Source organism: Balaenoptera ricei, chromosome 13 (genome assembly GCF_028023285.1).
Source record: "Balaenoptera ricei isolate mBalRic1 chromosome 13, mBalRic1.hap2, whole genome shotgun sequence".
Lineage (NCBI taxonomy): Eukaryota > Metazoa > Chordata > Mammalia > Artiodactyla > Balaenopteridae > Balaenoptera > Balaenoptera ricei.
In genome coordinates this window covers 31,865,529-31,891,024 of record NC_082651.1, presented here as the reverse complement: position 1 = coordinate 31,891,024, position 25,496 = coordinate 31,865,529, and the positions used below count along the sequence as shown (strand labels likewise).

Sequence of the window (25,496 nt, the reverse complement as noted above, 5' to 3'; positions counted from 1 at the left end):
ATCCGCAAATAGTGACAGTTTTACTTCTTCTTTTCCAATTTGTATTCCTTTTATTTCTTTTTCTTCTCTGATTGCCGTGGCTAGGACTTCCAGAACTATGTTGAATAATAGTGGTGAGAGTGGACATCCTTGTCTCGTTCCTGATCTTAGAGGAAATGCTTTCAGTTTTTCACCATTGAGAATGATGTTTGCTGTGGGTTTGTCACATATGGCCTTTATTATGTTGTGGTAAGTTCCCTCTATGCCTACTTTCTGGAGAGTTTTTATCATAAATGGGTGTTGAATTTTGTCAAAAGCTTTTTCTGCATCTATTGAGATGATCATATGGTTTTTATTCTTCAATTTGTTAATATGGTGTATCACATTGATTGATTTGCGTATATTGAAGAATCCTTGCATCCCTGGGATAAATCCCACTTGATCGTGGTGTATGATCCTCTTAATGTGTTGTTGGATTCTGTTTGCTAGTATTTTGTTGAGGATTTTTGCATCTATATTCATCAGTGATATTGGTCTGTAATTTTCTTTTTTTGTAGTGTCTTTGTCTGGTTTTGGTATCAGGGTGATGGTGGCCTCATAGAATGAGTTGGGGAGTGTTCCTTCCTCTGCAATTTTTTGGAAGAGTTTGAGAAGGATAGGTGTTAGCTCTTCTCTAAATGTTTGATAGAATTCACCTGTGAAGCCATCTGGTCCTGGACTTTTGTTTGTTGGAAGATTTTTAATCACAGTTTCAATTTCATTACTTGTGATTGGTCTGTTCATATTTTCTGTTTCTTCCTGGTTCAGTCTTGGAAGGTTATACCTTTCTAAAAATTTGTCCATTTCTTCCAGGTTGTCCATTTTATTGACATAGAGTTGCTTGTAGTAGTCTCTTAGGATGCTTTGTATTTCTGCGGTGTCTGTTGTAACTTCTCCTTTTTCATTTCTGATTTTATTGATTTGAGTCCTCTCCCTCTTTTTCTTGATGGGTCTGGCTAATGGCTTATCAATTTTGTTTATCTTCTCAAAGAACCAACTTTTAGTTTTATTGATCTTTGCTATTGTTTTCTTTGTTTCTATTTCATTTATTTCTGCTCTGATCTTTATGATTTCTTTCCTTCTGCTAACTTTGGGTTTTGTTTGTTCTTCTTTCTCTAGTTTCTTTAGGTGTAAGGTTAGATTGTTTACTTGAGGTTTTTCTTGTTTCTTTAGGTAGGCTTGTATAGCTATAAACTTCCCTCTTAGAACTGCTTTCGCTGCATCCCATAGGTTTTGGGTCGTCGTGTTTTCATTGTCATTTGTCTCTAGGTATTTTTTTATTTCCTCTTTGATTTCTTCAGTGATCTCTTGGTTATTTAGTAACGTATTGTTTAGCCTCCACGTGTTTGTCTTTTTTACGTTTTTTTCCCTGTAATTCATTTCTAATCTCATAGCATTGTGGTCAGAAAAGATGCTTGATATGATTTCAATTTTCTTAAATTTACTGAGGCTTGATTTGTGACCCAAGATGTGATCTATCCTGGAGAATGTTCCGTGCGCACTTGAGAAGAACGTGTAATCTGCTGTTTTTGGATGGAATGTCCTATATATATCAATTAAATCTATCTGGTCTATTGTGTCATTTAAAGCTTCTGTTTCCTTATTTATTTTCATTTTGGATGATCTGTCCATTGGTGTAAGTGAGGTGTTAACGTCCCCCACTATGATTGTGTTACTGTCAATTTCCTCTTTTATAGCTGTTAGCAGTTGCCTTATGTATTGAGGTGCTCCTATGTTGGGTGCATATATATTTATAATTGTTATATCTTCTTCTTGGATTGATCCCTTGATCATTATGTAGTGTCCTTCCTTGTCTCTTGTAACATTCTTTATTTTAAAGTCTATTTTATCTGATATGAGTATAGCTACTCCAGCTTTCTTTTGATTTCCATTTGCATGGAATATCTTTTTCCATCCCCTCACTTTCAGTCTTTATGTGTCCCTAGGTCTGAAGTGGGTCTCTTGTAGACAGCATATATATGGGTCTTGTTTTCGTATCCATTCAGCCAGTCTATGTCTTTTGGTTGGGGCATTTAATCCATTCACGTTTAAGGTAATTATCGATATGTATGTTCCTATGACCATTTTCTTAATTGTTTTGGGTTTGTTTTTGTAGGTCCTTTTCTTCTCTTGTGTTTCCCACTTAGAGAAGTTCCTTTAGCATTTGTTGTAGAGCTGGTTTGGTGGTGCTGAATTCTCTTAGCTTTTGCTTGTCTGTAAAGCTTTTGATTTCTCCATCAAATCTAAATGAGATCCTTGCTGGGTAGAGTAATCTTGGTTGTAGGTTCTTCCCTTTCATCACTTTAAGTATATCATGCCACTCCCTTCTGGCTTGCAGAGTTTCTGCTGAGAAATCAGCTGTTAACCTTATGGGAGTTCCCTTGTATGTTATTTGTCGTTTTTCCCTTGCTGCTTTCAATAATTTTTCTTTGTCTTTAATTTTTGCCACTTTGATTACTATGTGTCTCGGCGTGTTTCTCCTTGGGTTTATCCTGTATGGGACTCTCTGCGCTTCCTGGACTTGGGTGGCTATTTCCTTTCCCATGTTAGGGAAGTTTTCGACTATAATCTCTTCAAATATTTTCTCTGGTCCTTTCTCTGTCTCTTCACCTTCTGGGACCCCTATAATGCGAATGTTGTTGTGTTTAATGTTGTTCCAGAGGTCTCTTAGGCTGTCTTCATTTCTTTTCATTCTTTTTTCTTTAGTCTGTTCCGCAGCAGTGAATTCCACCATTTTGTCTTCCAGGTCACTTATCCGTTCTTCTGCCTCAGTTATTCTGCTATTGATTCCTTCTAGTGTAGTTTTCATTTCAGTTATTGTATTGGTCATCTCTGTTTGTTTGTTCTTTAATTCTTCTAGGTCTTTGTTAATCATTTCTTGCATCTTCTCAATCTTTGCCTCCATTCTTATTCCGAGGTCCTGGATCATCTTCACTATCATTATTCTGAATTCTTTTTCTGGAAGGTTGCCTATCTCCACTTCATTTAGTTGTTTTTCTGGGGTTTTTTCTTGTTCCTTCATCTGGTACATAGCCCTCTGCCTTTTCATCTTGTCTATCTTTCTGTAACTGTGGTTTTTGTTCCACAGGCTGCAGGATTGTAGTTTTTCTTGCTTCTGCTGTCTGCCCTCTGGTGGTTGAGGCTATCTAAGAGGCTTGATGGGAGGCTCTGGTGGTGGGTAGAGCTGACTGTTGCTGTGGCGGTCAGAGCTCAGTAAAACTTTAATCCACTTGACTGTTGATGCGTGGGGCTGGGTTCCCTCCCTGTTGGTTGTTTTGCCTGAGGCAACCCAACACTGGAGCCTACCTGGGCTCTTTGGTGGGGTTAATGGCAGACTCTGGGAGGGCTTACGCCAAGGAGCACTTCCCAGAACCTCCGCTGCCAGTGTCCTTGTCCCCACAGTGAAACAGAGCCACCCCCTGCCTCTGCAGGAGACCCCCCAACACCAGCAGGTAGGTCTGGTTCAGTCTCCCCCAGGGTCACTGCTCCTTCCCCTGGGTCCCGATGCGCACACTACTTTGTGTGTGCCCTCCAAGAGTGGGGTCTCAGTTTCCCCCAGTCCTGTCGAAGTCCTGCAATCAATTCCCACTAGGCTTCAAAGTCTGATTCTCTAGGAATTCCTCCTCCTGTTGCCGGACCCCCAGGTTGGGAAGCCTGACGTGGGGCTCAGAACCTTCACTCCAGTGGGTGGACTTCTGTGGTATAAGTGTTCGACAGTCTGTGAGTCACCCACCCAGCAGTTATGGGATTAGATTTTACTCTGATTGCGCCCCTCCTACCGTCTCACTGTGGCTTCTCCTCTGTCCTTGGACGTGGGGTATCCTCCTTGGTGAAGTCCAGGGTCTTCCTGTCAATGATTGTCCAGCAGCCAGTTGTGATTCTGGTGCTCTCGCAAGAGGGAGTGAGAGCACGTCCTTCTACTCCGCCATCTTGGTTAATCCCCGAGGGGCACAATTCTTTTGGGAAATCATAGTTGAGAAAGTTCAGTAGAATCATGGAATCACTCTACCAGGTATTTTCTGAAGGGCCCTCTGGGTCTTCTTGTCCCACGTAGAAAGTGCTTTGAGGGTGAGGACCATATTCATTCAACAAATATATATTGCATATACCTACTGTCTACTTGACAGTGCAGTAGGTCCTGAATACGTAGTAAGTAAAATGGCCCCTGTCCTTATTCTACTTATGGAAGAAGACAGTATACAGGTAAGCAAATAAATATACAGTTCACAAAATAGGGAAAATGCTGTGGAAGCAACAGAGAGTGCTGGGACAGGGAATAACCAAGGGTATCTAATTAAATAGAGTAACATCTATCTGAGAACGTAAGATTTAAACTTGAGCCTTGAAGGATGCCATAGAGTTGGTCATTCCAAAAGCATAAAGCAGAGCATTTAAAACGGATACAGCTGTGTATTCAGAAGCTCTCAGGTAAGAAAGACCTTAGTGTGTTCTGAGGATTGAAAGATCATTGTGTTTGGAGTGTAGCAAGTGAAGAGGGAGAATGACTGCAGATGAAGTTGGAGAGGCAGGCGGGGCCAAATCACGCAGGATCTTATAGGCCACAGTGAGGAGTTTACATTTTATCTTGAGAGCAATAGAAAGCCATTGAAAAGTTTTAAGTGAGGTTGTGACCTAATCTTACTTATATTTTAAAAATATAAATTTTGGCTGCTATGTGGTAACTGGTGGAGGGAGTGTCAAGAGAGAAGCTGGTAGGTTGAAGGAACATGGTGGACTGGAAAGGAGCAGATGGATGTGGTGTTCTGGAGATAGAGTCCATGGAACTTACTGATAATTTGGGAAAGAAGATGGTATCAAGACTGACCTCAGTTTCTGCCTTGAGTAATTTAGGATTTGCTTGTCCATTTATTGAGATGGGGAGAGTGGTGATGAAAAGGGGTTGGGTAGTGGGAAGATTCAAGAGTTCAGGCCTGGTTTTTTGACGTGTTAAGGTGTAAAGTTTAAGTTATCTGTGAGATATCCAAGTAGAGATGTCCAGTAGTAGGTTGGATGTAGCAGTCTGAACTCAGAGAAGAGGTCTGGGTTGCAGATTCAAGCCCAGGAGTACTCAACATATAGTTGGTTCTGAAGCCATGAAAACTGCTGAGACCTTGTAGTGCAGTGGTTATTAATCTGGGGTCCAGGAACCCACAGGGATTCATTGATAAAATTCAGGGTCCATGAACTTGGTTGGGAAAAACTTTTCTTGTTTTTACTAATCTCTAACTAAAATTTAGCACTTCCTTTAATTTTGAATATAGGCGTCAAACCACAGTATTATTAATATTTGTAGTTTTGTCACCAGTAGAAATCAAGATATTTTCGTATTAAATTATGATTGTTGCTGATATCTCAAAATAACATTGATACTTATCACTACTTCAGAATTACAGTACAGAGTTATTAAACCCACAACTACATCCTGTTTTTTAATGTATTAACAATACATTAATGTGCTTACATTAAGTAAGCACATATCACAAATTTTTAATATTTTGAAAACTGCATTACAGTAGAATTGGGCTTTTTGTAATGTTTCATAATTTATATTATATCTTTAAAAAATTATTCTGAGAAGGGTCCATAGGATTTATGAGATGCCAGAAGGATCCATGGCGTATTAAAGTATCAGGAAACCTTTCCTTGAAGGAAGGTTCGAGAGGTAGGAGAAAATCTAGGAAATCCATCACTTTGTCATGGGAGCCAAAAGAGGTCAGTATTTGCAGGACAGTGGCCAGCTGTGTCAGATGGGCAAGGATTTGGGTTTGATGTCATGACGTGATCAGTAATCTTGGTAAGCAATTCACTGGAAGGATTAAAGATTGGAGTGGGTTGAAAGGTGAATGGACAGTAAGAGAGTAGAGACTGTGAGTATAGTCCAGAGATCGGAGAACTTTTTCTGTAAAAGGGCCAGATACTAAATTTTTTTTTTATCTTTATTGTAGTATAATTGCTTTACAATATTGTGTTAGTTTCTGCTGTATAACAAGGTGAATCAGCTATACATATACATATATCCCCATATAGCCTCCCTCTTGCGTCTCCCTCCCACTCTCCTTATCCCACCCCTCTAGGTGGTCACAAAGCACCTAGCTGATCTCCAACTGCTTCCCACTAGCTATCTATTTTACATTTGGTAGTGTATATATGTCCATGCCACTCTCTCACTTCGTCCCAGCTTACCCTTCCCCCTCCCCGTGTCCTCAAGTCCATTCTTTACGTCTACGTAGAGACTAACCCTTGGGACCGGAAAGTAGTGGTCTATTTAGTGGACACGTCGCTGCCAGACACAGATGTCTGGATTCATGATTTTATGTCAGAATATCTGGTAGAGCTTTCAAAAGTCAATTAATCACTGCTTCTGAGACCTTGACAACTGATTCAGATTTTTTAGCAATAACAAAATGTAGTAGGCTTTAAAAAAAAAATCTTACCTCTGCTACATGGCTCTGACTGCTGTGGGGGATTGAAAAGAATATGCTTATGTTTGATGAAAGGTATTTAACAAGTTTTGTTTTAACAGAGTTGACTTTTCAAAGAGAATTGCACTTGAATTATTACTATAATATTAGAATAAAAATGTTTATCAATAAAAAAAAAGTTCAAACTTTTTTATTCATGTCCTGCCCCTAGTTCTTCAGGACCATTTTTTTTTTTAAGATTCCATATATATGTGTTAGCATACTGTATTTGTTTTTCTCTTTCTGACTTACTGCACTCTGTATGACAGACTCTAGGTCCATCCACCTCACTACAAATAACTCCATTTCGTTTCTTTTTATGGCTGAGTAATATTCCATTGTATACATGTGCCACATCTTCTTTATCCATTCATCTGTTGGTGTACACTTAGGTTGCTTCCATGTCCTGGCTATTGTAAATAGAGCTGCAATGAACATTGTGGTACATGACTCTTTGAATTATGGTTTTCTCAGGGTATATGCCCTGTAGTGGGATTGCTGGGTCATATGGTAATTCTATTTTTAGTTTTTTAAGGAACCTCCATACTGTTCTCCATAGTGGCTGTATCAATTTACATTCCCACCAACAGTGCAAGAGGGTTCCCTTTTCTGCACACCTTCTCCAGCATTTATTGTTTGTAGGTTTTTTGATGATGGCCATTCTGACTGGTGTGAGGTGGTACCTCACTGTAGTTTTGATTTGCATTTCTCTAATGATTAGTGATGTTGAGCATCCTTTCATGTGTTTGTTGGCAATCTGTATATCTTCTTTGGAGAAATGTCTATTTAGGTCTTCTGCCCATTTTTGGATTGGGTTGTTTGTTTTTTTGATATTGAGCTGCATGAGCTGCTTGTATATTTTTGAGATTAATTCTTTGTCAGTTGTTTCGTTTGCAAATATTTTCTCCCATTCTGAGGATTGTCTTTTTGTCTTGTTTATGGTTTCCTTTGCTGTGCAAAAGCTTTTAAGTTTCATTAGGTCCCATTTGTTTATTTTTGTTTTTATTTCCATTTCTCTAGGAGTTGGGTCAAAAAGGATCTTGCTATGATTTATGTCAAATAGTGTTCTGCCTATGTTTTCCTCTAAGAGTTTGATGGTGTCTGGCCTTACATTTATGTCTTTAATCCATTTTGAGTTTATTTTTGTGTATGGTGTTAGAGAGTGTTCTGATTTCATTCTTTTACCTGTAGCTGTCTAGTTTTCCCAGCACCACTTATTGAAGAGGCTGTCTTTTCTCCACTGTATATGCTTGCCTCCTTTATCAAAAATAAGGTGACCATATGTGCGTGGGTTTATCTCTGGGCTTTCTGTCCTGTTCCATTGATCTATATTTCTGTTTTTGTGCCAGTACCATATTGTCTTGATTACTGTAGCTTTCTATTATAGTCTGAAGTCAAGGAGCCTGATTCCTCCAGCTCCGTTTTTCTTTCTCAAGATTGCTTTGGCTATTCGGGGTCTTTTGTGTTTCCATACAAATTGTGAAAGTTTTTGTTCTAGTTCTGTGAAAAATGCCATTGGTAGTTTGATAGGGATTGCACTGAATCTGTAGATTGCTTTGGGTAGTAGAGTCATTTTCACAGTGTTGATTCTTCCAATCCAAGAACATAGAATATCTCTCCATCTGTTTGTATCATCTTTAATTTCTTTCATCAGTGTCTTATAGTTTTCTGCATACAGGTCTTTTGTCTCCTTAGGTAGGTTTATTCCTAGGTATTTTATTCTTTTTGTTGCAATGGTAAATGGGAGTGTTTCCTTAATTTCTCTTTCAGATGTTTCATCACTAGTGTATAGGAATGCAAGAGATTTCTGTACATTAATTTTGTATCCTGCTACTTTACCAAATTCATTGATTAGCTCTAGTAGTTTTCTGGTAGCATCTTTAGGATTCTCTATGTATAGTATCATGTCATCTTGCCAACAGTGACAGTTTTACTTCTTCTTTTCCTATTTGGATTCCTTTTATTTCTTTTTCTTCTCTAATTGCTGTCGCTAAAACTTCCAAAACTATGTTGAATAATAGTGGTGAGAGTGGGCAACCTTGTCTTGTTCCTGATCTTAGTGGAAATGGTTTCACTTTTTTCACAATTGAGAACGATGTTGGCTGTGGGTTTGTCACATATGGCCTTTATTATGTTGTGGTAAGTTCCCTCTATGCCTACTTTCTGGAGAGTTTTTATCATAAATGGGTGTTGAATTTTGTCAAAAGTTTTTTCTGCACCTATTGAGATGATCATACGGTTTTTCTCCTTCAGTTTGTTAATATGGTGTATCACATTGATTGATTTGCATATATTGAAGAATCCTTGCATTCCTGGGATAAACCCCACTCGATCATGGTGTATGATCCTTTTAATGTGCTGTTGGATTCTGTTTGCTAGTATTCTGTTGAGGGTTTTTGCATTTACGTTCATCAGTGATATTGGCCTGTAGTTTTCTTTCTTTGTGACATCTTTGTCTGGTTTTGGTATCAGGGTGATGGTGGCCTCGTAGAATGATTTGGGGAGTGGTCCTCCCTCTGCAATATTTTGCAAGAGTTTGAGAAGGATAGGTGTTAGCTCTTCTCTAAATGTTTGATAGAATTCTCCTGTGAAGCCATCTGGTCCTGGGCTTTTGTGTGTTGGAAGATTGTTAATCACAGTTTCAATTTCAGTGCTTGTGATTGGTCTGTTCATATTTTCTATTTCTTCCTGGTTCAGTCTCAGAAGGTTGTTCTTTTCTAAGAATTTGTCCATTTCTTCCAGGTTGTCCATTTTATTGGCATATATAGTTGCTTGTAATAATCTCTCATGATCCTTTGTATTTCTGCAGTGTCAGTTGTTACTTCTCCTTTTTCATTTCTAATTCTATTGATTTGAGTCTTCTCCCTTTTTCTCTTGATGAGTCTGGCTAATGGTTTATCAATTTTGTTTATCTTCTCCAAGAGCCAGCTTTTAGTTTTATTGATCTTTGCTGTTGTTTCCTTCATTTCTTTTTCATTTATTTCTGATCTGATCTTTATTATTTCTTTCCTTCTGCTAACTTTGGGTTTTTTTTGTTCTTCTTTCTCTAATTGCTCTAGGTGTAAGTTTAGGTTGTTCATTTGAGATTTTTCTTGTTTCTTGAGGTAAGATTGTATTGCTATAAACTTCCCTCTTAGAACTGCTTTTGCTACATACCATAGGTTTTGGGTCATCGTGTTATCATTGTCATTTGTTTCTAGGTATTTTTTAATTTCCTCTTTGATTTCTTCAGTGATCTCTTGGTTTTTAGTAGTGTATTGTTTAGCCTCCATATGTTTGTATTTTTTACAGTGTTTTTCCTGTAATTGATATCTAGTCTCATAGCATTGTGGTCAGAAAAGATACTTGATACGATTTCAATTTTCTTAAATTTACCAAGGCTTGATTTGTGACCCAATATATGATGTATCCTGGAGAATGTTCCATTAGAACTTGAGAAGAAAGTGTATTCTATTGTTTTTGGATGGAATATCCTATAAATATCAATTAAGTCCATCTTGTTTGATATATCATTTAAAGCTTGTGTTTCCTTATTTATTTTCATTTTGGATGATCTGTCCATTGGTGAAAGTGTGTTGTTAAAGTCCCCTACTATTATGGTGTTACTGTCGATTTTCCCCTTTTATGGCCTTTGCCTTATGTACTGAGGTGCTCCTATGTTGGGTTCATAAATATTTACAATTGTTATATCTTCTTCTTGGATTGATCCCTTGATCATTATGTAGTGTCCTTCTTTGTTTCTTGTAGTAGTCTTTATTTTAAAGTCTATTTTGTCTGATATGAGAATTGCTACTCCAGCTTTCTTTTGATTTACATTTGCATGGAATATCTTTTTCCTCACTTTCAGTCTGTATGTGTCCCTAGGTCTGAAGTGGGTCTCTTGTAGACAGCATATATACAGGTCTTGTTTTTGTATCCATTCAACCAGTCTATGTCTTTTGGTTGGAGATTTTTTTTTTTACTCATTCAACAAATATTTTTTGACCATATATGCGACAGGTCACTTGGGATATCACAGTGAACAAAACGAAGTCTTAACTCTCATGGAGTTTTTATTCTAGTGTTGAAGACAGATAATAAAAATATATTTTTCAAGTGGTGATAAGTGCTGTGAAGCAAAGAAGGGAGCAGAGTGACTGAGAGGTTCTGTTCAATATAGGGCAGTCAGAGAAGGTGACAATTGCTCTGTTAATATTAACAGTATTAATCAATATTGTGCAATAAAATTATCAACTATTAAGCACTCTTTTTGGTGCCTACAAGAATAAAAATATCAATATTTGAGTACTTCTAGTGCCAGACATTATTTAACTTACCCTTACAACAAATCTGAGGTAGGTATTATTATTATTTCTAATTTACAGTAGGCAAAAGTGAGCCTTAGAGAGGCTGTTTCAGTTATCTATTGCTGTGTAACAAAGCATCTCAAAGTTACCGACCTAAAACAACAACTTATTTGCTCATAATTCTGAAATTTGGTCAGGGCTTGATGGGGCCAGCACATCGGCTCACATGGATGGCTTGACTGGAGCTGAAGGATGCACTTCCAAGGTGGCCTCATAAATATGGTTGGCAAGTTGGTGCTGTAAACTGGAAGCTTAGCTGGGACCACTGGCAAGGGGCTTCACTTATCTTCCATGTGGCCTCTCCAAATAGCAAGGTTGGGCCTCTCACAGCATGGTGGTCTCAGTGTACTTAGACTTCTTAAATGGCCACTAACTTCTTAAATGGCCAACCTAGGGCACAAATGTGGGAGCTGCCAGGCCTTCTTAATACCTGGGCTCAGAAGTCTCAGAATGTTTTTCTTGCCATATTCCATTAGTTAAAGGTCACAGAGCCAGCCTAGATTCAAGAGGAGGGACTATGAATCAGGGTCATGAATGCCAGGAGGCATGGTTCACTGGGGGCTACCAATGTAATTGAATACTACAGTTTGCCCTTTGGTCTCTAATGATTTATGTTCCTCCTTCATGTACAATTATACTCACATATCCTAATACTTCCAAAAGTCTTGTTCCACTTTTACATTGGCTCAAAATCTAGGATCTACCTGGAATCTTAGCTCATGGTACTAAGCACCTCCCTGTATGCTTAGGCCAGAACCACTCATTCTCCTTAATTCCTCTCACTTTCTCCTTCCATTTCAACCAAGCAACCTATATCATTGACTTTACTTCCTAAATGTCTCCCTAATCCCTAATCCTAACCCTAATCAGTTCACTTCCTTCCTTTTCCACCTCCTCAATTCTAAGCTACCATAATTGCTACCTGGGCTACGGTGAAACTACCAGTTGTCTCCGTCATTCTCTCTTGCTCTTCCTTAATTCAGTGATTCTCAATGAGGGTTGATTTTGCCCCTTGGGGACATTTGGCAATGTCTGGAGACTTTGGTTGTCTCAGCTCCATGTGTGGATACATCTAGCATGGAGATGCCAAGGATGCTGCTAAACATCCTATAATGGATGCATCCTATAATTAGCAGCATCCTATAGGACAGCCCCCCACAACAAAGAATTACCCATCGCAAAGTGTCAATAGTGCTGAGGTTGAGAAACCCTACAATCTTTTCTTCACCAAGTAGCCAGAGGTCTTTTTCAAATGCAATCATGTCAACAGTCAGCTGAAAAATCTTTGCAGATCTTCCTACTGATTTTAGATTAAGAATGTGAACCTCTTTTTTTCTGGTGCATAGCGTTCTCTGTAGGGTAGCCCCTACCAGGCTCTTTAGCCTCAGCTTGTGCACTCAGCTCTTTGCTTTCTGTGCTCTAGCCACTTGGGCCTTCCTTCAGTTCTATACATATTGCATCTCACTATGGGACCTTACCCACGCTCTGTCAGAATGCTCTCCCTCCTAACACCCCCCCATCCTGACCCTAATTCTAACTGTAACAGAAGAACGAGTGCAGGTGTTGGGGGGAGCTGGCATCTGGGAGAGATCCAGAGGCTCCATATTGATGATTCTGGAGCGCTGAGTGAGGCCACTAAATATACCTCTCTGCTCTCCACTCATTATACAGAATCTTTTTAAAAAGGCATGATGGGACCCAGTGGGGAGGGTTGCAGCTGAATGGAGCAGTGAGGTGGGAGCCTGGCATTGCTGCCCTGAGAGGTACACTGAGCAGTGCAGGCCCTGGTGGCTCCCAGGCTTCTGGTGCTCCCTACACGGGAATACAGTGATCCTGTCAGAAGCAGAGACTCCCAGGATCTTTGTTAACATTACCTGGCCTTTGGTTGGAGAATTTAGTCCATTTACATTTAAGGTAGTTATCGATATGTATGTTCCTATTACCATTTTCTTAATTGTTTTGGGTTTGTTATTGTAGGTCTTTTCCTTCTCTTGTGTTTCCTGCCTAGAGAAGTTCCTTTAGCGTTTGTTGTAAAGCTGGTTTGGTGGTGCTGAATTCTCTTGACTTTTGCTTGTCTGTAAAGGTTTTAATTTCTCCTTCAAATCTGAATGAGATTCTTGCTGGGTAGAGTAATCTTGGTTGTAGGTTTTTCCCTTTCATCACTTTAAATATGTCCTGCCGCTCCCTTCTGGTTTGCAGAGATTCTGCTGAAAGATCAGCTGTTAACGTTATGGGGATTTCCTTGTATGTTATTTGTTGCTTTTCCCTTGCTGCTTTTAATATTTTTTCTTTGTATTTAATTTTTGATAGTTTGATTAATATGTGTCTTGGCATGTTTCTCCTTGGATTTATCCTGAATGGGACTCTCTGTGCTTCCTAGACTTGATTGACTATTTCCTTTCCCATATTAGGGAAGTTTTCAAGTATAATCTCTTCAAATATTTTCTCAGTCCCTTTCTTTTTCTCTTCTTCTTCTGGGACCCCTATAATTCGAATGTTTGTGTGTTTAATGTTGTCCCAGAGGTCTCTGAGACTGTCCTCAATTCTTTTCATTCTTTTTTCTTTATTCTGCTCTGCAGTAGTTATTTCCACTATTTTATCTTCCAGGGCACTTATCCGTTCTTCTGCCTCAGTTATTCTGCTATTGATTCCTTCTAGAGAATTTTAAATTTCATTTATTGTCTTGTTCATCTCTGTTTGTTTGCTCTTTAGTTCTTCTAGGTCCTTGTTAAACGTTTCTTGTATTTTCTCCATTCTATTACCAAGATTTTGGATCATCTTTACTATCATTATTCTGAATTCTTTTTCAGGTAGACTGCCTATTTCCTCTTCATTTGTTTGGTCTGGTGGGTTTTTGCCTTGCTCCTTCATCTGCTGTGTGTTTCTCTGTCTTTTCATTTTGCCTAACTTACTGTGTTTGGGGTCTCCTTTTCGCAGGGTGCAGATTCGTAGTTCCCACTGCTTTTGGTATCTGCCCCCAGTGGGTAAGGTTGGTTCAGTGGGTTGTGTAGGCTTCCTGGTGGAGGGGACTAGTGCCTGTGTTCTGGTGGATAGGGCTGGATCTTGTCTTTCTGGTGGGCAGGACTGTGTCCGGTGGTGTGTTTTGGGGTGTCTGTGAACTTATTATGATTTTAGGCAGCCTCTCTGCTAATGGGTGGGGTTGTGTTCCTGTCTTGCTAGTTGTTTGGCATGGGGTGTCCAGAACTGGAGCTTGCTGGTCATTGAGTGGAGCTGGGTCTTAGCGTTGAGATGGAGATCTCTGGGAGAACTCTCGCTGATTGATATTACATGGGGCAGGGAGGTCTCTGGTAGTCCAATGTCCTGAACTCAGCTCTCCCACCTCAGAGGCTCAGGTCTGACACCCGGCTGGACCACCAAGACCCTGTCAGCCACACGACTCAGAAGAAAAGGGAGAAAAAAAATAAAATAAAAAATAATTTTTAAAAATATTATTAAAATAAAAAAATATAATAAGTAATAAAAGAGAGCAACCAAACCAATAAACAAATCCACCAATGATAACAAGGGCTAAAAACTATACTAAGATAAACATAAAAATCAGAAACTAGTCTGTCGCACACAGCAAACCCCAAAGTCTACAGTTGCTCCCAAAGTCCACGGCCTCAGTTTTAGGATGATTTGTTGTCTATTCAGGTATTCCACAGATGCAGGGTACATCAGGTTGATTGTGGAGATTTAGTCTGCTGCTCCTGAGGCTACATGGAGTGATTTCCCTTTCTCTTCTTTGTTCGCACAGGTCCCTCCCAGGGTTCAGCTTTGGATTTGGCCCCGCCTCTGTGTGTAGGTCGCCCTCTGGCGTCTGTTCTTCACCCAGACAGGAGGGGGTTAAAGGAGCGGCTGATTAGGGGGTTCTGGCTCACTCAGACTAGGGGGAGGGAGGGGTACAGAATGCAGGGCGAGCCTGTGGTGGCAGAGGCCAGCGTGACGTTGCACCAGCCTGAGGTGCGCCGTGTGTTCTCCCAGGGAAGTTGTCCCTGGATCACGGCACCCTGGCAGTGGCGGGCTGCACAGGCTCCCGGGAGGGGAGGTGTGGAGAGTGACCTGTGCTCGCACACAGGCTTCTTGGTGCCGCCAGTAGCAGCCTTAGCGTTTCATGCCCGTCTCTGGGGTCCGCACTGATAGCGGCGGCTCGCGCCCATCTCTGGAGCTTGTTTAGGCGGTGCTCTGAATCCCCTCTCCTCGCACACCCCGAAACAATGGTCTCTTGACTCTTAGGCAGTTCCAGACTTTTTCCTGGGCTCCCTCCCGGCTACCTGTGGTGCACTAGCCCCCTTCAGGCTGTGTTCACGCCGCCAATCCCAGTCCTCTCCCTGCGATCCGACCGAAGCCCGAGCCTCAGCTCCCAGCCCCTGCCCGCCCCGGCGGGTGAGCAGACAAGCCTCTCAGGCTGGTGAGTGCTGGTCGGCACCGATCCTCTGTGCGGGAATCTCTCTGCTTTGCCCTTCGCACCCCTGTTGCTGCGCTCTCCTCCGTGGCTCCGAAGCTTCCCCCTCCGCCACCCGCAGTCTCCACCCGCGAAGGGGCTTCCTAGTGTGTGGAAACCTTTCCTCCTTCACAGCTCCCTCCCAGAGGTGCAGGTCCCGTCCCTATTCTTGTCTCTGTTTTTTCTTTTTTCTTTTGCCCTAACCAGGTACATGGGGAGTTTCTTGCCTTTTGGGAGGTCTGCGGTCTTCTGCCAGCATTCAGTAGGTGTTCTGTAGGAGTTGGTCCACATGTAGATGTATTTTTGATGTATTTGTGGGGAGGAAGGTGATCTCCACGTCTTACTCCTCTGCCATCTTGAAGGTCCTCCCTGTCAGTAGTTTTGCAGTCAGCGATCCTTTTTTTTCTTTTCCTTCGTGCTTAATCTAGTTTCATTTGCTCACAGGGTGCCCCGTGTAGAGGTCTTGCCCCCAGCACTTCAGACCAGAGTTCCTAGGGCAAAGTGGCTGCACCCAACACCAGTAAATATTTTTGGCTTTGCAGGCAATTTGATCTCTGTTGCAGCCTCTGCTTTGTAGTGTGAAAGCAAGCCATAGATAATACACGAATGAATGGGTGAGGCTGTGCTCCAATGAAACTTTGTTTATAAAAACAGATGGCGAGCTAGATTTGACCCGCTAGCCGTAGTTTGCCAAGCCCTGGCATAGACAGCTCTTTGGAGAAGTTGGATAGGAAGTAAAGTGGAAAACTGAGGAAGTAATTGAAGGGGACAAGGAGTACATGAATGTGCGTGTGTGTGTTTTTTTTTTTAAGGCAATTTTATTTATTTATTTTTTTGTTTGTTTTTTAATTAATTAATTTATTTATTTATTGGCTGCATTGGGTCTTCATTGCTGTGCGCGGGCTTTCTCTAGTTGCACTGAGCGGGGGCTACTCTTTGTTGCGGTGCTCTGGCTTCTCATTGCAGTGGCTTCTCTTGTTGTGGAGCACGGGCTCTAGGCGTGCGGGCTTCAGTAGTTGTGGCACGTGGGCTCAGTAGTTGTGGCTCGCAGGCTCTAGAGCGCAGGCTCAGTAGTTGTGGCACACGGGCTTAGTTGCTCCGCGGCATGTGGGATCTTACCGGACCAGGGCTCGAACCCGTGTCCCATGCATTGGCAGGTGGATTCTTAACCACTGTGCCACCAGGGAAGCCCCGCATGTGTTTTAAGATGGGAGATTCTAGAGCTTATTTTTTGCTGATGGAAAGGATACTGTGGAGAAGGAGAGGCTAACGGTACAGAAAAGAGAGTTTCAGTGTAGAAATAAACTCTTATATAAGCAAGAGGGAGTAGGATTAACGGTACACGGATGCTTAAGAAGTTGATTTTTTTTCTGTGATTTGGTGTTACTTTGAGTGATATGAATATCAGTGTTAACAGCAAGACCGATTCGGGGAGTCTGTTCCTGTATGTGGTGTTCTGCTTATAGGACCATTTAACATGAGGAACGAGGCCTAGAGGAGAGGTGAGTGAGAGGAGGGTAGAATGTATTACTTAACTTGTTAGATTTGGGGTTTAATTTGGGACTTTGTTGGATTGGCTAGACCTGGATCTATGAAGCTACCTTCATTTTTCCTGCAGATATCTTCAAGGCCCTAACTCTGATTCTGTGAACTGACAAGCCCCAGGAGTTGCAAAAAAACTTCTAGCTCAGTATTCTTGGTCAGTTTTTCTACCGCAGTTTACTTGGTATATTCCTGTCAGTTAACAACGGCTCACTTTGGCAGTTCTTACACTGAGGAGAGAGGAGGGAAGAGGGTAGGCCTCTACCTCACCACTCTTCTGCCTCCCCCCCACTATTGAGTCATTGTTCTAGACCTTTTTGCATACTTTAACTCAGGATTTTAAAGGGCATGTTTGTTCTTTTCTCTTGAGCAGTTCAGGCGTCTTAATGACCTCAAGCACATTTCTCCCCCCTCAGAGGTTTCCCCTACTGTAGGAATGCTTTGCCTTTTGCAGACCCCAGTATAGAAGAAGGATCTTCAACATATTAAATCAGTACATATTTTCATGGTGAGCACAGACAGTAGTCCAGGCGGTGGATTCTTTCGCAGCTTTTTATGGTCATCGACTAGGCTGCTTAGAAGAGAGTTACAGAGGACTTAGGCAATTCCTGTCTGCTGTGTGAGCCCCTACAACACAGACCTGCTTTCTGAAAATGGCCTGTCACCTGTGTTGAAAATGTTTACCACCAGGATTGGGGCTTATGGACTGAAGAGGGTTTTCATTTGTGCTCATGCTCACTTTGCTGACTAACTTTTAAGATTGGAAGAAATTAGAGCCCTTAATACATCCATGTTATAGAATTTCTGCTTGACTTTTTAAATTATTTTTACACAAAAGTAATATTTGTTCATGATTAAAGCAAATTTTTTTCAAGCCATACAGCAAGGGAAATATTAAAGTGAAAAGAAAATTCCCATTCGCCAGAGGTAATCACTGTTATGTTTCTTGTGTGTTTATGTGTTTGTTAAGAAAATATGCCCATGCAAACACATGGGCTCATGTCTTTATCCTTTTTTCTTAAAGCCTGAATGAGATCATACAATATTTTCTTTTCTACAATTTGCTTTCTTAACAGTCATATCTTTCCGTATCAGGACACATTGATCCAGCATCTCATTCTGCCTTAGGGCTGTTTCTTCTGCCTGGAACAGTCTTATCCCAGATATCGTCATGGCTTACTCTTCCAGTCCTTACTTAACTGCTACTTTCTCAGTGATGCCTTCCTTAGCTGCCCTATCTAAAAGCTCAATCCCTTCCCTGTCACTTCTATTCCCCTTCCCTATTAATGACTTTTTCCTAGCACTGATTATCTGTAATACTTTATATTTTGTCTATTGTCTGTTCCCCCACTGTAATGTACACTCTATGGTGGGGAGGAATTTGTGACTGCGACATTCACTGCCAAATCGCCAGCCTTTATAATAATTCCTGACCCCATAGTAGATGCTCAGTAAATATTTGTTGAAGGAAAGAGTGAATGGTTATGTTGTTTTTCCACATTTGGGTACACCATAATTTATTAAATAATCCCCTACTGATGGTCATTTAGGTTTTCAGGTTGCCCTACTTTTATGAACAATGCTGTATTGAACAGTCTTATACATATATTTTTGTATTTTTATAGGATAAATTCATAGAGGTGGAACTGTGAGTTTAAAGGATATACACATTCTAAATTTTGAATACTTGTCTCCCACTCCCCTTCCTCCCCTAAGGAAAAAGGTATTATCAAATTACAGTCCTGCTAAGAGTGGGTAAGGATACCCATTTCTCTATGCCCTTGCCTACACTGATTGTAATCAACTTTTAAGCCTTTGCCAATCTGATAGATGAAAATGATATCTCATCTTAATTTGAATTTCTTTCATATATAAGTAAAGTTGAGTACCATTTTATATAATTATTTACCTTTTTATTTACTTTTCTGTGTATCTCTTTTTTTCTGTTGTTCCATTAGGCTGTTTTGCTTGTGTTTTGCCAATGCATCTTTGTTTGCTTTGGTACATTTCCTGTCTGTAGGCTGCAACCAGATATAACCTGGAGAACAGTATACATCTGGGCCACAGCTATTCTCTGCCTAGAAAATTTCTAACCCTGGTGTTAACATCTTCATCTCTTCTTCTTGCTCACATTTTTATTTATTAGTAAAAACAAGCATATAAACATAATAGCAGATGTTGGCTATGTGCTAGGCACTGTGCTCAGCATTTTATTTATTTTTAAAAATCTATTTTAATGTCATAGCAGCCCTATCAGGTAGTACTGTTTGTCTCTGTATATATAATTTATATAGAAACTGAGGGATGGTGCTGGAGGTCACACAGCTAGTAAGTGCTTAAAGCCAGGATTTGAACCTAAGCAGGGTGGCTCCAGAGCCTGCCCTCCTAACCACCAAGCTCTGTTGCCTCCAGTGTGGGCAGTGGGTTACGCTGCCCATTCTGTTTTCAGGAGATGCTTCTGCCCATATGTCCCCATTCAGAAAACTGACTACAGTTACTGAAACAAGAGAAAGGTATTCATGTTCAGGTCTGGGAGTTTTATCTTATAAGCTAGTTTTTATTACATGGTTCAAAATCGAAATAATAAAACAAAAGGTATATAGTGAAAATTTTCACTCCCACTCTTGTCTCATCCACTCTATTTCCCCTGTCCTCTATTTTTGCTAGTTTCTGTATATACTTCCTGTGTTACTTTATATACTTATAAACAAAATAAATGAATATATATACATGCACACAGGCATACCTTGTTTTATTACACTTTGCAGATACTGCATTTTTTATAAATTGAAGGTTTGTGGCAACCCTGCATTCTCAGATGATTCTTAGCATTTTTTAGCAATAAAGTATTTTAAATTAAAGTGTATATGTTTTTAGACCGAATGCTATTGCACACTTAATAGAGTACACTGTAGTGTAAACATAACTTTTTTATACACTGAGAAATGAAAAAACTTATTTGATTCGCTTTATTGCAACATTTGCTTTATTGCGGTAGTCTGGAACCGAACCCACAATATCTCTGAGGTGTGCCTATATATAATTTTCCCCTTTCTTACATATAAGGTAGCATGTTATATATACTTTTTTGCACTTTGTTTTTTCACTCAGCTCATCCAAAGGTTTTTTTTTTTTTTTTTTTTTTTTTTTTTTTTTTTTTTTTTTTTAATTTTATTTTATTATTTATCCATGGCTGTTGTTGGGTCTTCGTTTCTGTGCGAGGGCCCTCTCTAATTGCGGCAAGCGGGGGCCACTCCTCATCGCGGTGCGCGGGCCTCTCACCATCGCGGCCTCCCCCGCTGCGGAGCACAGGCTCCAGACGCGCAGGCTCAGCAGCTGTGGCTCACGGGTCTAGTTGCTCCGCGGCATGTGGGATCTTCCCAGACCAGGGCTCGAACCCATGTCCCCTGCATCGGCAGGCAGACTCTCAACCGCTGCACCACCAGGGAAGCCCCATCCAAAGGTTTTAAGACAATTTTATTCATCAGATATTTTTTCAGTGCCTCTTTATACAAGGCACTGTGCTGGCTTTAGAGGAATATACAAAGAAGCATGAAACACAGAAATCTCTGGCCTCAGGGACTTTACAGTCCTTCAGGCTGAGAGCATAAATGAAAATAAAGTGTGGTGTTTATATGACATGTTACTTTCTTGACTGATTGAGGCCTCAATACAAAGCACACTCAGCCTGCTGAAGGTAGTGAACATGTACCTTGGTCTTTCGAGTTACTGAATAATAGGTCTCTTGAGCACAAGATCTATGCCTTATTTATCCTAATATCCTCTTCAGGACTTTATGGTTGAAAAATGAATCTGTGCTTGTTTTAAGTATAGACTTCAAGGAAACTTTTAATTCATTTTTCATGAACCCAAAGGACAATTTTTAGAATTGTTTTGATTTTGGAATTCATCCCTGCCTGAGGGGTCTTGTGAAATTGGATTGAAATGAAATTTTCATGTGCCTAATTAGAACAGAAGGAGGACGACTCATCTATAGAGGGTGTGTTTTGGTGGGGATCTTCTTCTTTTCCCTTTACTGAGTCTTCCTCCTTTGTTTCCTCCTACCCATGGGCAGAAAGTGAAAAAGAGTCAGTTAATCCCAACTACGTAACAGTGTTTTGTGGCTGTGGGCAAGCTACCCTCAATTTATTTGTTTTGGGTCTCAGCTTGTGTTTATTACAACCTAATTCTATTGAAAGACATCTTTGTTCAGAACCCCTCCAACAGTTCTGGACATTCCAGGAGCCATGAGGAGGCAGTACGATATAGTGGTTGAAAGAGTAGACTCTGGAACCGGCCTGCTGGCATTGAATTCGGAACCCTCCATTTTGGCTATGACAAGTTACTGAACTTCTATTTATTTTCACCGTCCCCAAGTAGACATCATAAGTGTTAGAGGTCTATGAATTGATTCAGTTTATTTTTCCCACTGAGCTTTACAGCCAAGGACAAGAACTGAAAAAGGAAATCTAGCACTTATGTTTCTCTAAGCACTTTTCATCAGAGATCATAATGCACGTTACACATGTAACGTGCACATATTACACGCATATAACACATGAACTGTCTAAGCATCTCAGAGCTTAATCTGGTGCAAGGAATATTCTTCTTTGAAGGAACATGAATCCCAAAGAAGAAAAGCCAGCATTAAAGGTCACACAGAATTAGAAGTAGTAATAGAATGTGGGTTTTCTCTTAGCCTCCTGCCCTTGGCTGCCAAACTGTTCCCTGAAGAATGATTTGTGAGAGGCCTTTCCATTTGGAAGCCTGTTACTGTCACAACAAGAAGAGAATCTCTTTGGAGGTGTATTTTGGGGCACAGGATAGGCTTTTTCCTCCCCATCGTTTTTGTTGTAGGAGTCTGGTGCTGCTGCACATCTGACTTGGGAGAAGAGGGAAGCACTCTGTTGCTCTTTACAGGGCTAGAGATGAGTGGGGAACATGGCCTGTCAGGGTGTGCCTGTTACCCCTGCATGCCTGGGAACCCATCAGGTAGTCTCTGCAGGGTAAGGGAGTTGCATTGCTTCAGAGTCTTTTGGACATTTGGACATCTTCTTTGCATCACAGTCAATCTGATCTGTTCCCTTAGGCTCTTTATTGAGAAACTACCAAAGCATCGAGATTACAAATCGGCTGTCATTCCTGAAAAGAAAGACACAGTAAAGGTGGGTCTTCACTTTAACTGTTGCCCATCTAAAAGCTTCAGAGAAGCACAGACTAACTCCAAAATATAAGTAGCAGTGTCTGCATCTGAGCATCATATCCTGCAAATAGGAGATAAGGCCATTTCACTAGATCAGTTACGAAATATCAGGTATGGTATGGTAGGGGGTATTTTAAATTAAATTATTTAAATTTAAATTATTATTTAAATGTTTTTAGAAACATTGTTGCCATTGCCAACTTGACTTCAGTCTTTTTACTTCTCACCTTAATTAGCTGGCAATTGTTCTAACTCCCAGTTTTTGATTTTGTGTCTCAGAAATTAAAGGAAGTTGCATTTCCCAAAGCAGAAGAGCTGAAAGCAGAACTGTTAAAACGATATACCAAAGAATATATAGACTATAATGAAGAAAAAGTGAGTATGTAATAGCAAAAAAAAAAAAAAAACAAAAAGGGAAATTATTTTGGTTTCTTAGGCTGTGACCTAGGATTCTAATAGATATTTCAGCAGATCTTGTGATTTTAATGTGATATTTTACTTTATTGGCAAAGACCAGAAACTCAAAAAAGGTGTTTAGGCTGAGGATTCTAATACAGAGTTAGCCTGCTTATCTAAGAGGATGACTTGAGGGACAGAATATCTATTGCTTGTCTGCTATGTCTAGAGCTAGAACCTAAGAACAATGAAAATCGCACTAAAGTATAGGGTTTTTAGATCAGAGAATTTGGGGTATTTGATACACATTTGATTATATCCAACATAGGATATACCTGTTTAAAATAATTGGGGTTTTTTTTCAAGCTATTTTCAAATGATTCTTGTTAGGAAGAGTCAGTTAAAACACATGAGAAGCTCTGCAACAGTGTCATTGGTCTGTGTCAGGTGAGAACACGCACTGCAAGCACTTCCACATTCTTTTGTACACTCTACTGAATTCTGTTCTGGACTCTGATGTTGAAAATCAGAGGAGAGGTGAACAGCTATGTATTTCTAAGGTACGCAGTGAGTGAAAACCTTCATGAAGGAGATTGTTACTTGATGTTTCTTAGCAGTTTAAAATGTCACTCTATATTGGACCAATCACCAGAAAAATTTCAGAGGCTTCATTCAGGGTTAAAATTCAGTAGAGACCCACAACATGGCAGTTGTAAGTTTGGATTTGGTTCTGTTTCACAGCCTTACTTGGAATACAGAATGTATACATGGCACACTAGAGGCTAAAATTGTATGATACAGATTATGAGGTGCAGACAATAAGTTGCCTTGAGATTTTGGTAAAAAAGAGAATGCATTAGTTAAAGTCATTGGGAAGGGTACCGAGAGGATCAGGACTTTAACTGTTTTTGAAGAATAGGTGTATGGTGGTTAGATAGACAGGAGCAGCAGCTGTTCCACGGGTGTAGAGGTACTAAGGGAAGCACGAATTCTGTGTTGGGAACTCACGCTAGAGCAGAAGTACATTTGGGGCAATCTTCCTGCTGAAAAACCTTGTCCTCCTAAGATGTGAAGTCACTTGAGTGTAAAGTGTTAGCCTAACTCCTATTCATTCTTTGTAGAAGAAGGAAGAGGAAGAATTTGCCCGAAACGTAGCCATCCAGCAAGAGCTGGAAAAGGAAAGACAGAGGGTGGCACAACAGAAGCAGCAGCAGTTGGAGCAGGAACAGTTCCATGCCTTTGAGGAGATGATCCGGAACCAGGAACTAGAAAAAGAACGACTGAAAATTGTACAGGAGTTTGGGAAAGTGGACCCTGGCCTGGACGGCCCACTGGTACCTGACTTAGAGAAGCCCTCCCTAGATGTGTTCCCCACGGCACCTGTTACATACACACAGCCTTCGGACTGTAATACAACTGTAAGGCCTGCCAAGCCACCTGTAGTGGATAGATCCTTGAAACCTGGAGCATTGAGCAACTCGGAAGGTAGTGAATTCATTTGCTTGCGTCCTCTTCTATCTCAGCTGCAGCCAAACAGGGTGTCATTCCAGGAAATTCAACTACGACTCCCTCCATGATCCCACTCATTAGGCTCTGGTCACAGAAATCCATTTGATTAGTATTACTATACTGTGTTCTATCACAGCTATATTATAAAGTGGACTTTGCTTAAGACATATAGTTTACCTGGGCCAGGTCGATTTTCTGAAGAGCTAATAACATCCTTGAAAGTCAGACCCTCAGCTTTTAAGGGTTATACAGAGATTTGAAATGTTCAGTGAACTAGAGACCACTGTTGACCTTTTGTAAAGGAAATTTGAGACTTATAGTACCACCTTACAATTCAACCACTGACCTTTAAATAATAAAAAAGAGCTGCTGAATTGTGCTTGCCCTGCAAATGTTCCTAATTGGTAAGGAGTTTAGTCAAGGTAAATATTGTATGTAGTCAGTGATAATTCAGTCTAGCCATAAAAACTATTGAGTCTTTCCTCCTCTCACCAATGTATGGCTATCTGAGAAAATAACAATAGCGGCAAAATGATGAGTATGCCTTGATTATTAGAATAGATCTTTTTGTTAGGAGTTGTCTTTCAAGTAGTCATGTAAGGAATTCAGCTTCGCAGAAGATCCACTTAAAAAGACAAGGTAAGAGTGGGCAAGGGGTGCTGGACTCTTGAAGCCTGGCCTTCAGGGTTTCTCCCCATGTACTCGGCAGGATTGTCTCTCACTATTATTCCTGAATAGCTCAGAAACTTCTTTTAAGCAGTAGTTTACCCTTGTGTTAACTTGAATGATTAAAGCCTCTTTTCTTTCCTTGAAATAACATACTCCCAATGGCTGTGGCAAGAGGTTGGAGAAGAGACTTTATAGCCCTTTTTCTTCTGCCATAAGGATGAGATCCCCACGCACTGCCTACAGTTGCAGGACCCCAGTGATTTAGCATTGCTCTCCCAGGTCTGCCAACTCTGAAGTCTGCTTGGGGAGGCTGTGCCCCATGATCTCAGACGTTTCTTCTTTCTCCATTACAGCTCCTACAATCGATGGACTGCGCCACGTGGTGGTGCCTGGGAAGCTCTGCCCACAGTTTCTCCAGTTGGCCATTGCCAACACTGCCCGGGGAGTAGAGACATGTGGAATTCTCTGTGGAAAACTGGTAAAAGACAAATGCTTTCCTGAGCTGAGACTGTTTCTTCCCCCTTGGCCTCCTGTGACTCTCAGAGAAGATATCCAGGGTCAGTTACTCTTTGTGCCAATCCTTCTGCCAAAGAGCCATGGGCAGCATAATGCAATGTCACCTTGATTTTAGTGACCCTGTATTTGATTGATTTTCAAAGTCCCTTGAACTGAACTGATTATTTTAATGCCAGTGGTAAGAAATACCTAATTCTAAACTTGGTAGGAAGATCCTGTATATCAGCTTTTGAACACCGACTTTATGGCAGGACCTGGGAATATGAAATATGTAAGGCACAGAGCATGTGTCCGCAAAAAGTACCCAAGCACTTTGGAGAGATGGGAGATATACACCAAAAGATAGATAGTATGCTGACTACTATGTACAATAAAAGCACTAGGAATTATGA

At 40.6% G+C, this 25,496-nt stretch overlaps 1 protein-coding gene across 3 annotated transcripts in view; it reads left to right on the top strand.

Annotated features, from left to right (window-relative positions):
* The window catches only part of STAMBP (STAM binding protein), a 42,052-nt gene that overhangs the window by 7,468 nt on the left and 9,088 nt on the right, over positions 1 to 25,496 (top strand). For all 3 annotated transcript variants that reach the window (XM_059942354.1, XM_059942355.1, XM_059942353.1), the window contains exons 3-6: positions 21,901 to 21,976; positions 22,294 to 22,389; positions 23,532 to 23,895; positions 24,942 to 25,066. In XM_059942354.1, the coding sequence (XP_059798337.1) occupies positions 21,901 to 21,976; positions 22,294 to 22,389; positions 23,532 to 23,895; positions 24,942 to 25,066 (661 nt within the window). The remainder of the gene's footprint in view (positions 1 to 21,900; positions 21,977 to 22,293; positions 22,390 to 23,531; positions 23,896 to 24,941; positions 25,067 to 25,496) is intronic.